The 13,610-nt window shown below is 57.6% G+C and overlaps 1 protein-coding gene across 2 annotated transcripts in view; it reads right to left on the bottom strand.

Annotated features, from left to right (window-relative positions):
* Nucleotides 1–13,610, bottom strand: part of SLIT1 (slit guidance ligand 1) — a 63,004-nt gene that overhangs the window by 12,621 nt on the left and 36,773 nt on the right. The window contains exons 5-13 of one of the 2 annotated variants that reach the window (XM_054072102.1): nt 3,117–3,188; nt 2,909–2,980; nt 2,431–2,502; nt 1,957–2,120; nt 1,421–1,568; nt 838–909; nt 497–568; nt 321–392; nt 79–222 (exon numbers count right to left, since the gene is read on the bottom strand). In XM_054072102.1, coding sequence (XP_053928077.1) covers nt 79–222; nt 321–392; nt 497–568; nt 838–909; nt 1,421–1,568; nt 1,957–2,120; nt 2,431–2,502; nt 2,909–2,980; nt 3,117–3,188 — 888 coding nt within the window. Of the gene's footprint in view, nt 1–78; nt 223–320; nt 393–496; nt 569–837; nt 910–1,420; nt 1,584–1,956; nt 2,121–2,430; nt 2,503–2,908; nt 2,981–3,116; nt 3,189–13,610 lie in introns of both variants that reach the window. The other variant, XM_054072101.1, reaches the window with a different exon arrangement.

Raw genomic sequence — 13,610 nt, forward strand, 5'->3', positions numbered from 1 at the left:
AGCCATGGCTACATGCTGAGATGCTTTCCCCCCAAGCACGTGCCCGTCCAGGGAACTGGAACTGGCACAGAAACTCACAGGGTCTGGATGGCCCGCAGAGAGGTGAAGGTGCCCTTGGCCAGGCTCTGGATCTTATTGTCATACAGCGAGAGCAACGAGAGGTTCTGCAGGTCCTGGAAGGCATCTGCCCGCACACAGTTGATCTTATTGGCATTGAGGAGCCTGGCAGAGAGGGAGGAAGGTGAGTCTGGGGATTCCCTTCACTGCACCACGGGTGCTGGGGACCTGCAGAGCATCCCATCCAGGCACTGGTGCCTTACAGCAGCTGCAGGGCAAAAAGTCCCCCGAAGACACCCCTGGGAAGGTCTGTGATCTTGTTGCCATACAGCACCCTGGGAGAAAAAGGCTGGTGTGAGAGAGATGGGGGAGCAGGGTGGGGCACAGTTCAAAGGACACAGCACCCCACACACATCGGGGCCGGGGGGTGGGCACTTACAGGGAGTTCAGTGAGCGCAGCCCCTGGAAGGCATCGGGGGCAATCTCGGAGATCTGGTTGTTGCTCAGGTCTCTGAAACCCAAAAGGAAGAAGGTGGCCTGGTCCCTCCTTCTTTCACCCCAATTCCCTATCCTTCCGCTGGGTCCAGGGGACCACTCCCAGCACTCGATACACAGAGCAGGTGGTATCCAAGTATCCATCCCAGTCCTGCCATGTGGGGCACCCATGTCACGGCAAGTGCCCCATGCCTGTCAGAGTTGCGGGCTGCAGGCTCATGGCAGTGGCCAGTGGGGTAAAGGGTGCTGGGGTTTGTGGTGACCTGGTAGGGGCTGCACACTTACATCCTCCGCAGTTTCTTGTAGGGGGAGAAGGCACCTGGGGGGATGGACTTGATGCCGTTGAGCTCCAGGCGTCTGCGAAGAGAAGGGAGAGAGATGTGGGCTGTAGGGCTGGCCGAGCCCCAGCACCCCAATGACAGAGCTACGGGAGGCTGCAAGACCTTTAGGCTTGCAGTATGTCACCCCAACAGAGTGGCACCCTTCACTCTAGAGACAACTTGAAATCTATGGTTGAGGCTTTCTCCATCAGAGAGGGGTGCCATGGGTGGGGGCACCATGATGGCTGTCAGGGGCAGGGGGGAAACATCTCCTCAGAACTCTGGGTCTGGGGGCACCTGCTGCCTCCTACATGCTTTGCGCGCCGTCCCAGCAGGGGCTTTGCACCATAATTGGATTCCCATAAGGAGATTATTTCTCTATTTACATTTTTAATGCAGCTAAATCCAGGGCTAAATCTAGGCAGCATGGGAGAAAGGCAAGAAAGACCTGCCACCCCACAGAACAGCTGAGCCGTGGGGCTTGACCCCACACCCCCACAGCCTCGAGCCACCCAGAGCCCATGGTGATGGTGTGGGGCCATACTCACATCTCTGTCATGGTCTCGGGCAGGTTGGCAGGGATGGCCGTCAGCCCCTTGCCCCGACAGTCCACAATGCCGTTGCTGCAAGTGCACATGGCTGGGCAGGAGCCAGAGGACAAGCTGCAGAACTGGGCACGTCCTGGATCCGTTTGTCCTGCCAGGGAAGCAGCTAGCATGGGAATTGCAAAGAGCTGGGCCAGGCGGGCGAGTGGCCGGACCCCAGAGGAAGGGACCCTGGTGACAGCTCGGCACCTTCAACAGGTGCACAAGGTTCTAGAGTGCCCCAGCCCCATGCAAAAGGCACACAGCTCCAAGAGCAGAGACTGATGCACCCTTTGTCACACTGGTAGGGTGGTGGTGTCCTCATGTTGTCCCTGCACCAGGAATGGTGTTGACCTGAGCTGAACCCACAACATGCATCCAGGCTCTGAGCTGGAGCATGTGGCAGGGAGTGGAGGTGGGCTGCATTGATGGATCAGGCTTTGTCCATCCCAACCTGTGTCCCTGCTCTGGCACCCACTGCCTCCCTTTTCCCCCCTCACCAGAGCAGCTGAACTCGTTCTTCTGGATCTCGGCCACATTGAGGCCACGGAGCTGGGCTGGAGCAGCACACTGGGTGAAAAGCCCGATGGTGGGGCGCTGGCGCAGCCACTGCGAAAGCCAGGCCAGGTGGCAGTCGCAGAAGAGATGGTTGGAGTGCAGGCGGCTGCAGACAGACAGGGCAGTCAGCAGCCACGGGACGGCTCCTGCCCAACCCCCTGCCCTCCGGCTGCCCCCACATGGTTCACCCCAACAGCCGGAGCATACAGAGCAGGACATGGAGGAGCCCAAGAGCATCTGCACCGGTTGCCAGGGCCACCTCGCTAGGCAGTGCTTTGGGACACACTCCAGAGGTGTTCCCTCCCTCCCCACAATGCTGTCCCTGCAATGCTGAGCTGCCTACACCAGCAGCAGAGCTGGGGACATCCTGCTCCAGCCCAGGGGGTCCCGCTTGCCCCCACAGCCACAGCACTCACAATGTCCGCAGCTTGGGCATATGGTTGAAGCTGGACACAGGAATGGAAGTGATATTGTTGTTATTCAGGGTCCTGCAGGAAGACAGAGGCAGAAGGTGAGGGTGGCCAGGCCATAAACGGGACCATGAGATGGTCCACATGGCACCAAACCCCTGGAAATGACAGCACCACTCCCACCCACCTCCAGCACAGGGTGGATGGATGGAGAAGCGAGGGGTGGGGATGGCCCAAACCCCCAAGGCTTCTCCCCTCCACAGCCAGCTGTAGGCAGGCAAAGCCCCCAAGGCAGGATTCAACCCTGGAGCACAGCCCCACCAGAGTGGTACCAGACCCCTGCTCAGCCTCTCTCTCCTCAGGAGAGCAGTGGCATGCTGGGGATGTCCCTGCAGCACCTTGGTGAATGCAGAGAACCTGGGGACACCCTCGCCCCACATGGGGCTTGTGGGCTGGAGACTCCAGCCCACCCCTGGCCACTTACAGGACCTCCAGCCCTCGCAGGGCGCGGAAAGCCCCATCCTCAATGCAGCTGATTTGGTTCTTGTCCAGTTGCCTGTGGGAGAAAGACAGAGGAAGCGTTCCTGGGACAGCCCAGATGGTGGGCGGCCAGTAGCTCTAGATGCCTCCTGCTGCCAGAACCAACCCCAAACTCCCCTGTGCCACCCGTGCCCATCCCTGGTAGGACTCACAGGTTCTTGAGGTCGGTGGCCCCACGGAAAGCTTTCCTGGGGATTGCCTGGATGAAATTCTCACTCAGGTCCCTGCAGAAAAAAAGGCAGGAAGAAAAATGAGTGGTGCCTGCAAAGCCTTGATGCCCTGTGTGACCAGGGTGTTCACAGGCAGGGGCATGCCCTGGCACTCAGTGATCCCCCAGGTGCTCTGGGAAACTGTAATCTGGCTTCAGGCCCTTGGTCGCCCACTGCCCTGCTGCCTGTCCTGAGGTGATTCTGGCTCCATCCACTGTGGCTGCAATTGGTTGGGGGTCCCTGGGCACCACTGGCCCTGGCTCTGACAAGAAGAGCAGCAGGGCACAGCTCTAGGAAACCCCCTCTCTACTTAAATACCCTGTGACTGCTATAATTACAGGTCCCTGCTGATTAACTGGTAATTACACTCAGTGGCTCCAGCAGGCATTCCCATGGAGCCTGCCCCACACTTTAGAGGACACAAATAATCGGGTCATTAATTACTTCATCACTACACTGTCTGTGTAATCACTCGTTCTGTAGTGCCAGGGTGTGCTGGGCCAGCACGGGCTCTGTGTTTGTAGGGCTGGCAGTGGGTCAGATCTCCTGCCATGCCTGAGCTGGCTTTTAACAACCATGAAAGCCAAAAAATCTCACTGCAAAGTAGAGTCTGGGTGGACCAGCTCAGCTCACCCCTTCCTCAGGGGAACCTGCCTATCATACTGGTGTCCCACGGCTCCCGTGCTGCTCTTCCCTCTCCCGCTCCAAAGGCCAGGAGCTCTTCGAAGCTTGGCAGGTGCCTGCATTGCCACCCCCCAGCCCCACGCCAGCACAGCCCTGCTCAAACCACCTACAGGACAGAAGCCAAGTTCCCAGCTCTCTCCTAGCACAGGGAAACAGAGGCACAGCACGGCATTTGTCCTGTGCAGCAAGTCATGGGTAATTGAGGAACAGAACCAAGGCATCCCCTATGGATTAAGCACCCCCCAGCACTACATAGGCCACGCAGACGCCCCTATCCCAGCCCCAAAAGGTGGTTTGGGGTGTCCTTGGATGCCAGCATTTCACTCAGTGCCCACCAGCTCTGCTTTGACATAACAAATCCTGTTCACTGCTGATATCCCAGGGCAGATGCGCTGGGTCAGGACGGAGACACAGCATTTACACTCCGCTCTGTGACCCCATTTCATCCAGAAAACAGGCTCAGCATGGCCCACAATCTGTTTGCAAAAGATCTGGAGGTCTCCAAATTAGGACTTCACTCCAGCTGAAAGCTTCACTGCCATAATGGGAAATGTTCCCAAAGAGGAGCACCGGTATCATTTGCAAAGATGCATGAGAAGGAAAACCCAAGAACAGTTTGGGATGCCCAGCCCTCCAGTGGGATGCCCAGCCCTCCAGTGGGATGCCCAGCCACCAAGGAGCTGCCGTGCAGCCCAGAGCGATGCACCACCCCCACTTCGTTGCCAGGGGCTGGAGCATCGCTCTGGATTGTTCCTGGAGAACCAAAGCCGGCTAGCAAAACACCATTGCTGGAGCAGAGGAAGGGAGGCTCCTGGAAGGGCCCGGGGACAGTAACTCCTGGCTCCCCCGCCAGCAGCCAGGAGGGAAGCAGGCGCAGTTTCACTGTTACCCACGCGGCGGCACTGCCAGGCTGCCCGGCCCGGGCTGCTCCAGCTCTTCCCAGGGCAAAGGGACGAGCTCCCCCAAGGGATCAGAATTGCACGAGCAGCACCCCCCAACACCTCAGCAGCCGTTCGGATTCAAACGCCTTCTCCCGCATCCTCTGCTGGAGACGAAATGAACCCAGGGATGCCCAGGGAATTGCACTGACCTGTCAGAAAAATGAAGCATCGCCCCAAATCCCCTTTTCCCTTTTGGCTCCTAGAAGAAGGAATACCTTAGAAAGCCCTCTTTAAACTCACATACAAAGTTCACCAGTCTTCCTAGCAATGCAATAAATGCATTGTGCTCCCTTCTGGCAGCTTCTTCCTCCAACACTAAACCAGTCGCAGAAGGGCCAAGCATGGGAGCACCCACCACGCTTGGGTGCTCAGCATCCCCCTCTCAGCTCCACGGTTTCCTGCCCAGGCAGCCCCAGCCTGCAAACTGTTTGGCTCCCCCATGGAAACCTTGCTCCTATTTCTCTGCTCGCAGCGCACAGGAGTCCCAGCTCGCCCAGGGAGTAAACCCAGGCGTCTGTCTGCAAGCTGCTCACTTACAGCTCGCAAGGGAAATGCTGCTAGAAGGTTGCAACCGACTTTGCGAGGCTTCTCCCCTTCACAGCTTTTTGTGACAGTCACCAATGAAGTGCTGCCATTGGGGATACTGAAGCCAAGAGGGACAGATGCTGGATGCGAGGGTTTCAGCAAGGCCCCGGCATCGGGTGTATGATTACACAGCTGACAACACCAGGACAAACACAGGCTTTGCCTGCAGGATGCTTGGGCCCCAGCATTGGAACAAGGCACAGCCCCTTCCCTCCTGGTGTTTCATAGCTCCCAGCTATGTTTGCTTTACACTTTGGCGCGGAAGAAACAGCAGATGGCACGGCTTCTCCTCACTCCACCGCATGGCTTGCGGCACCCTTGGTGGCTGTGCCAGTGCCACCTCGCACCCCGCCAAGTACAAGCGCGTCATTGCCATAGCGCATGGAGTGCCAGCTTGCAGCAGTGACCACAAGCACTCACAGATCCGACAGCTCCACTGGGGACCAGCCAGCGGACTGGCACAGACAGAGAAGGGGGAAAGAAAGCAGCCACAACCCTTCTGTCACAGCTGCCCTTTCTGCCTTCCAGATATACTCCTAAAGCTCTAAGTCTAGGTGTTCCTGGTTACTGAATCCAGGAGATGCCCACGCAGCCAGCCCATCCACAGCATTACTATCCTCCCAGCCCTGTGCCACAGGGACCACACAGCTGGAGCTTCTCCCTACAAGGGTGCAGAGGGTTCCAGTAGTCCTGGGGGTGCAAAGGGGAAAGGAAGGCAAAGGGTAAGCAGAGGTGACAGGAGACACATAGCAAGTGCCAAAGGACAGAGCAGGGTATCTGTGCTGGGCAGATCCTCTGTGGAGGCTGCAGCACACGTATGTCCAAATCAGAAGCGTTCAGCAGCCTGTCTGCAAAGCAGGACCCCTGCTTGTTCCCCAGGAACCCACTGTATTCCCCATCCCAGATCCCTTCTGTCCTCTGTCCCACCTCCCATGGGGGTCTCTGATCCAGCAGACACCTGTTAATTAGCTGCAGCCAGCTCCAGTCCATGGCTGTGCAATCGGGAGGAAAGCACCCACTTTCCCTCCAGCAAACCTGAAAGCCTTATGGACAGGCTACGTCCACACAAGTCCCCCTGTGGCTGCACAGCATAGGGGATAGTGGTGGTCAGGGACTGGCATTTTGGAGACGTAACAGCCGGCTGCCGTGCCTCAGTGCATGCACGATGGTTGTCGGTGCAATATCTGCGGCAGGTCAGGATGTGCTCCCGGTGCTGGCTCTCCCGGCAGCCAGCAGCCCCTGCCCGACCACTGCCGGGCCCCGGGGAGCCTCGGCGAGGAGCCAGGCGCCGGGGCACAGCTCCCCCGGGGCTGGCAGGGACTCGGCAGCGGGAGCCAACCCCCCAGAGTGCCGTCCTGCCCCGCACTTAGCGGGGCACCCGAGCAAAACTGTTCGACATCGCTTCGCAGTGGGGAGCCCACTCAGGCAAACAAACCCCGGCAGCCTTAATCTCCCCGGCAAGAGCTCAGTGGGCTGCGGGGCGGGTGGGAGAGAAGGGAGGGGGCCACAACGGGGCAGGCGGGGAGGCCAGGGCTATTACCAACGCTCTCATTCTCTCGACTAATCCTGACTTCACACTTTAACCTGATTGAGCCTTGTTTGGCGAGCCAGCTCCTCGCGCGCCGTGTGAGGGGATTAGGGCCGGACTCAGCGGGGAGGTAATTGCATCCCAGCGGCGCTGGCCCCGCATCCCCGGAGCCCCCCACTGCCTGCCAAGAGCGCTGGGATGGCCTGGCATCCCTCTGGCACGGTGCTCCCCTCGCCAGGCAGCCCGGCTTGGCAGCAGCACCGGGGCTTGCTCTGCCAGCGGCGCAGAGGTCCGTCCCGTCATGGGCAGCCAGCGGGGCACCTCCGTCCAGGCCAAAGTTGCAGCCCATGTTGTGTTCCAGCCACGCCAGCGAGGGATGCGGAAAAACAATGCGGCAGGCAAGTGGCTTTCTACCCTGGCAGTGCCCAGAACTGGCTGCCAGCTCCAGGCGGGTGGAAATGCTGCCTCCCCCTTTATTTGTTTTCTTCCTGGCTTCCACACTGGAAATTTGTTAGATTAAGGTGGGCTCCCAGACTCTCTCCCACTAATTAGGGAGGATGAAAAGCATTAACCCTTCAGATGCTGCCAAAGGTGCTGCTCCCACAATGAAGAGGCTCAACAGGTCCCTGCTCATGGGTTGGGCGCTTTCACCAGCGCCAGGACCAGCCACTGCAGGCACCAGCTTGGCCACAGCAACAATCCACCAAGTCTCAAACACACAAAGCAGACGCCCTTGCAGCTAAAGCCATGCAGCTGTGGGCAGCACCAGTGTTTCGGGCTGGGATAGTTGCTCCCCAGATCCCAGCTTCACCTCACTGGCGCTGTGCCAGAGATTGCACCAGGGTGCAGCCAGCATTTCCCCAAGCCAAAGGGTCTGCCAGGGGCTAACCAGCATGGACCACGGCACCAGCAGCTATTAAGCAGCCCAGTGTCCCTCGGGCCATCCCACACATGCTGTTTGTCCCAGCACAGTCTGCCCAGGGCGGCTGTTCATGCTGCCACTTCCACCGCCTGACAGGTGACAAGGCTGAGCATGAAGGGACAGAAAGAGACTCCCACATTACGCCAGATCGATAGACTCATCAGTGCTCACATTAGCAGCCGACAGCCCAGAGTCCCCCAGGGGTTCTGCACTCCCATTTATTGCTGCAGGGGAGGAATGGCTGCACCTACTGCTTGTGCTGGTGTCGGCACCTGCAGCCTTGCACTCAGGGAAGCACGTGTTATCTGTGTCCCAGCCACAAGACCCGCTTGAGGTGATGGCCATGAGTGCCTGATACTGCAAGGGCCCAGCACCCAAGTAGGGGTGTCTTGGAGAGAAGCTGCTTGCTGGAGGTTGGGCGCAGCTGCCCCACTGCTGCATTAGATGGGTGCCAGGCTAACAAGGCAGGGTTTTGTCCACCGTGTCACCCGCCCTGGTCCTCAGTGCTAGTGTGAGTGAGGACCCACAGCTCCATCTTCGGTTCAGTCTCCTGCATTATGTCAGGCTGTTTGACTTTTAATGGGCTCTGCCAGCCCTGCTTCACCTTGGACGAGGGGGACAAGACAGACCTCCCACCTCCTCCACCCCTGCCTCACACCACTGTCCCCAAGGTCACTGGGAGCCTGTGTGCTGCCTGCTGCCCTCTGCAACCGTGGTATCTGGAGCTGATGGTTTCTGTGTAGGACAAGGTGGGATGGCAGAGCCTGATGCACAGATGCAACCAAGCCAGGGTGCAGCATGGTGGGCTCAGTGTGAGCTCCTGCCACTCAGGAAAGAGATTGTGGGGTCTCTGGAAATGTCATGTTGGCAGGGGTCACGTTGGCAGGGGTCAAAAAAGGAAATGGGAAAGTACAGAACACTGTCCAAAGCAGCACGGTGAGGGGGAAAGGGAACATTATTTGCTGCTTTTCAGAACACCAGAACAAGGGACGATCAGCACAATCATGAAGGCAGACTTAAAATCACAGCTAAGAGTGACTTGTCCAAACAAAGTGTCATTAGTCCCTGGGACTTTCAACCATATCAAAAGGGAAATGAATAGAAGAAAAGTGCAGAGATGCACCTGCAATGCCATGCTGTGGTGAGAAACACCTGCAGGTGGATGGTCTGGAGCCACGTTCTGCTGCCAGGGAACAAGCTGGGTATGCCACTGGTAGCCTCTGTGCTGCCTGGTGCAGGCTGCCAGGCATGGCTGATGGCTCAGCCGCCACTCAGCCAGCAGGGACTGTCACCCAGCAGGAGTGACTTCTCCTGTCAGCCTGTTTCGGTGGGAAGCAAAGATGCACAACCCTTCTGCTCCTTAGAGCAGCACGGGGAACATCAGCCCGGGGTCAGCCTGATGCCAGCACTCCCCACCCAGCCAGGGCAGGGTGCCAGGGTCCTCACTCCAATCTCTGCCTGGCTCTCTTGTCCCTGCCCCCCCTGGGGGGGGACAGCGAGTCGGGGGAGGACTTTTGTGCGGCGGCTTAAGGGGGAACAGCTGGTTGCTGCGAGGAGCATCCCAGGCTGGGCGGTGCGGTACAGCCCTCCCCGCTGGCAGCCAGAGCGAGTGCTTCATCAGGCAGCCCCAGCCGCCAACAATTACGTGCTGAGTAAATCGATGGGATATAATTGGACTATTAAGATCTCATTATCCTCCTGGCTCCGGGTGCCGCAGCCCACAGAGTGCTTGCAAACTGCAAGCTACAGAAACTGCCTCCTAACCGAGACATCCTTGGTGGGTACTTGGAACAGGGTGCACAAGGCAGGGATGGTGCAGCCAGAGGGGACAAGGATGGCAGCAGCAACCTGTATTCAGCACAGGAGACATCTTTGTGGCACAGTGAAGCGCTGCGCAAAGGCAGGGAGGCGTCCCTATAGGGGTCAGAGGGAAAAGGAGGTCCAGGCATCCTCCTCCTTACCACCACAGCAACCTGAAAGCCTCTCCTGCCCTGTGCAGTGCTCATCGTTCCTGTATGGTGTGGGGAGTTTGGCCTCTACATGCACTTTCATGCTTGCCTCTACCCCAGCCTGGCTGGACAGCAAAGGCTCATGTCCCTGCGAGCTGCAGGGTCCCCATGCTCTGAGTCACACAGGCTGAGCAGCCCTAGGGGTCCCCTCCCCTCTAAAGGCCATGTACCTGTCAGGTTTGTCACCCGCTGATGCACCACTCAAGAGGGGTGGTGTGATTCCTCATTGTGGGATTGTCCTGCTGAAGGGACCAGAGTCCTCAGCACCTCTTGGCAGGCAGGATGACACACCAGGTCACATCCACCGAGGTCCAAGAAAGGAGAGGTGCCCCCATCCCCACCTGCTTCCTGCAGTAGTTATTTCTTGGTATCTCAGCCCAGTGAAAGCGATAAATCAGAACTCATCCTTGCCAGGCCCATATACGTAAGGACAAAGAATCTTTTGTTAGAGAAAGGCAACACACTGCTGGACATCATGATATCATGCCGAGCATCTCAGACTACAGACCTCAGCAACACGAGCCGAATCAACAAATTCTGCCTGCCCAGTACATATACACAGCAAAGAGTGAAGGTGAATGCTGCCGGGCTGGGGAGCAATGCTTCGTTCCGATCCTCTGCCAGGAAAGGCTTCCCAAAGTGCCGTGTTGACCTCAGGCTCTAGCCCTTTCCCTCCCAGGAGATGCAGATGTTTCCCAAAACATTAAAGCTGGAGAGATTTGTTGCTTGGACAGCCGAGCAGAGCATATGTAAAATGCAACACATGCTCATGGCAACAGTTAGCGAGAAGAGTCCCAGCATGGCAGCGCTGATTTAGCAAAACATTTCAGGGTATACATAAATCTCAGCAGCTTCAAAGGGTCGCTACTGACCTGAGGGACGCTACTGACCCACACCATCCTAACTGGAGCACCAGAGACTGACAGCAGCTGGTCTTGCCTGGTGGTGCTGCCATGGTGCCTGCATGTGCCAGGGGGGTGCACCAGGGATGCTGAGGCACAGGGGTTCATGCACCATGAGGGACACCAGTAGCCCTGTGTTTAGGCACAAGAGAAGTTTGGGATGCACAAATTCTGTCACGAGCAGGATGACAGCACAGGGAAGGCATTTGTGCAAGCCTGACCTTGCTGAGCAGTCCCCTGCACAGGGCAGAGCCCATGCGATGGCTCCAGTCCAGCTCCAGCAAGGAGTGGTTCCTGTGTGGGCTGTGCTGCAAAGCCAGAGCCATGGGATTTGGCCTCTGCGGTAAGGGGGATGCTATGGGAACATGGGGAGCTGGCCCAGGAAAAGAGGGGAGGATGGGAGGGAGGTGGAGGGTGAATCAAGCATCTGCCACCCACCCTGGAGCCTCTTCAGAGATTGAAACAAGTTAAAAGCAGCAGCTTTAATGGAAACACAAGTGAAATAACAAGCTACAAACCCTGCATGCCTGTCACCACCCCCTCCCCACAGAGCCCCTTTGTTCCTGCAACCTCGTTATCTGCAGGAAGGGGAGCCAATGCGAGGCTAAGGCAACACCACCCACTCCCTGGCGTGCCAAAGTGGCTTAAGATAGCCACAGCACCCACTGGGTATGGGTATGCACAGGGTATGGCAGAGGCTGGGGTGGGCAGAGGGGTGGGCAGCACACACTCAGGCACACCTAACCTGCCACTGTCTGCAAAGGGACCTGTTGTGTGGCTCCCTGGGCTCCCACTGACTGCTGGATGAAGGTTTGCCCCACCAGCAAGTGTCTGGCTAGACAACTGGTGTTAAAACTGCATCTGCCCGGCTCACAGCCTCCACGTCCCACTGCCACCAAGAGCCGAGGCATCCCGCCACACCCAGGCAGCCCCATTGCTGCATGGCCTTCTGCTTCTCTCCATCCCTGCTTTCCACCACCTCCAAGGCTCCTCTGCCATGGTGTTCAGCAATCTTGTTCTCTCTCCTTTCATGTTTTTGCTTCTGTCTCGCCCTGTAGTAGTGGGAAATCCCTGCAAAACCCTACACCAAAGTGAGTTTTCTTTCCAGCTCCCACGCTACCCTCCAGCCTCTGTACCTACCTGCTTCACATTTGCATCACCCAGCTCATTTCCAGCATGTTCCCGACGTGCTGCAAATCAAAGGCATGGAGCCATCTCTTTCCCTGGGGCTGCATGGCCCCGCCACCCTTCCCCAGAACCCACCCTTGGCTCACCAGCCCACTGCTGTCCTCCTACAGAGGGAAACTACTGCCCGTGGCAGAGCATTGTCCTAGCGCTCACATGCCTGAGTGCCCGGCAAATCAGGGTACCACAGCTCAGCACCTCAGATCTTGGTGCAGAGCAAGCTGGGGGTAGTTGTGGGGGTTTGCTGGACCACACATGGTTCTACCTCTGGCAGACAGCAGCATGCCATACCGAGACCCTACCAACACAGTCCCATGATGGCTAGGACAAGGTCAGTCCCTTCTCACCCCACCATGACCCCATGCAGAGGGCCCTGCTGGGTGACGGCACCGTGCCACACCGGGAGAGGTGCCAGGCTCCAGACCTGCGCACCAGAAAGCCTTCCACCTTCCAATACACAGCGTGTGCTCCGGCTCCAGCAGCTCGCACCCAAGAAGACACCTAAACTCCATGCAGCAACACTCATCCAAGGTGTAAATGAAAAAGCAAATAGCTCTTTTGGCAAGTCAGCCTCGAGCCCTGTAGGGAGCTGGCTGTGGCTCTCGTTAGTAGGCTCATCCCCTGGGTTTGTGGCACTGCTGAGCTCAGAGCTAATTGACTCCCAAGCTCTAAGGCTTTTAATTGCTAATAAGTGTGAAGTCAGCCCTGCTGGCCCTCCTGGATTCCTCCAAGGTGTGAATAAGGCTGAGCCAAGCTGAGAATTGTGTCCCGGCTGTCCCAGATCTGGCGCAGGCTAGTGAGCCAAGAAGCAAAGCTGCGCATCTGTGATGCTGCTCCTCGGCTTTGCAAGTCCTGGGATAGCAACTCTAAACCGTAGTCCCAGCTTTGTGAAGGGTTAAAGCAAACTCTCTCTGGCCTAGAGGATACTCTGAAACCGATGCTGAACCTTGCAAGACCCAGCTGGATTTACTTGGTGTGATGCCCTCGTACGACCAAGGGTTCTTCACACTCCTCACGCTCACCCCTAACACTAAGATGGGCAAAACTCTTGCCCCAGCAGTGGCTGAGTCTCATAGCCCGGCCTCCTGAAAGTGACCACGGTAGTGGGATACAATGTGGGACATGCATCACAGGGGTAAAATGCATCAGGCCCTGCTGGCAGCCAGGGTGGAGCCAGTGGGACATTTCAAATCCAGCCTAGCAGCTGGAAAAAAAGATGTGATTTTACACAGCACTGGGAGGAAACAGCCCTGATAGGAGAAAGGTCCAATGGAAAAGGAGAGTGGGAAACAGGGTAAAGTGAGTGTGAGGCTGCAAGAATGCCAGAGGGTGGGAACCAAGCACACAAGTGCACAGCACAGAAAATCCAACAAGCAGATAAAGAGACTCCATCCCATGTGGCACAGATCAAAGCCAGAATGAAAACTGCTGGCAGGGCAGCAAAGCCCTGCCACAAGGCTGGTGCACACTGGGCTGCCCTTGGCCCAGTAATGTTGCTCCTGAGTGGGTTTGGGAGAGCAGCACCCAGTCATGGCCATGCCACAGGAGACAGAGAGCTGCACCCCAGCCCACGGGGCTTCCCTCCACCGAGCAGCTTTTTGAAGCGCCATAGCACAAAACCATACAGAGAGACTGGGGAAGACTCTGCCTGCAGGCAGTTAGTACAGCTGCAGCCCCTACG

The sequence above is a fragment of the Cuculus canorus genome, chromosome 7 (genome assembly GCF_017976375.1).
Source record: "Cuculus canorus isolate bCucCan1 chromosome 7, bCucCan1.pri, whole genome shotgun sequence".
Taxonomy (NCBI): domain Eukaryota; kingdom Metazoa; phylum Chordata; class Aves; order Cuculiformes; family Cuculidae; genus Cuculus; species Cuculus canorus.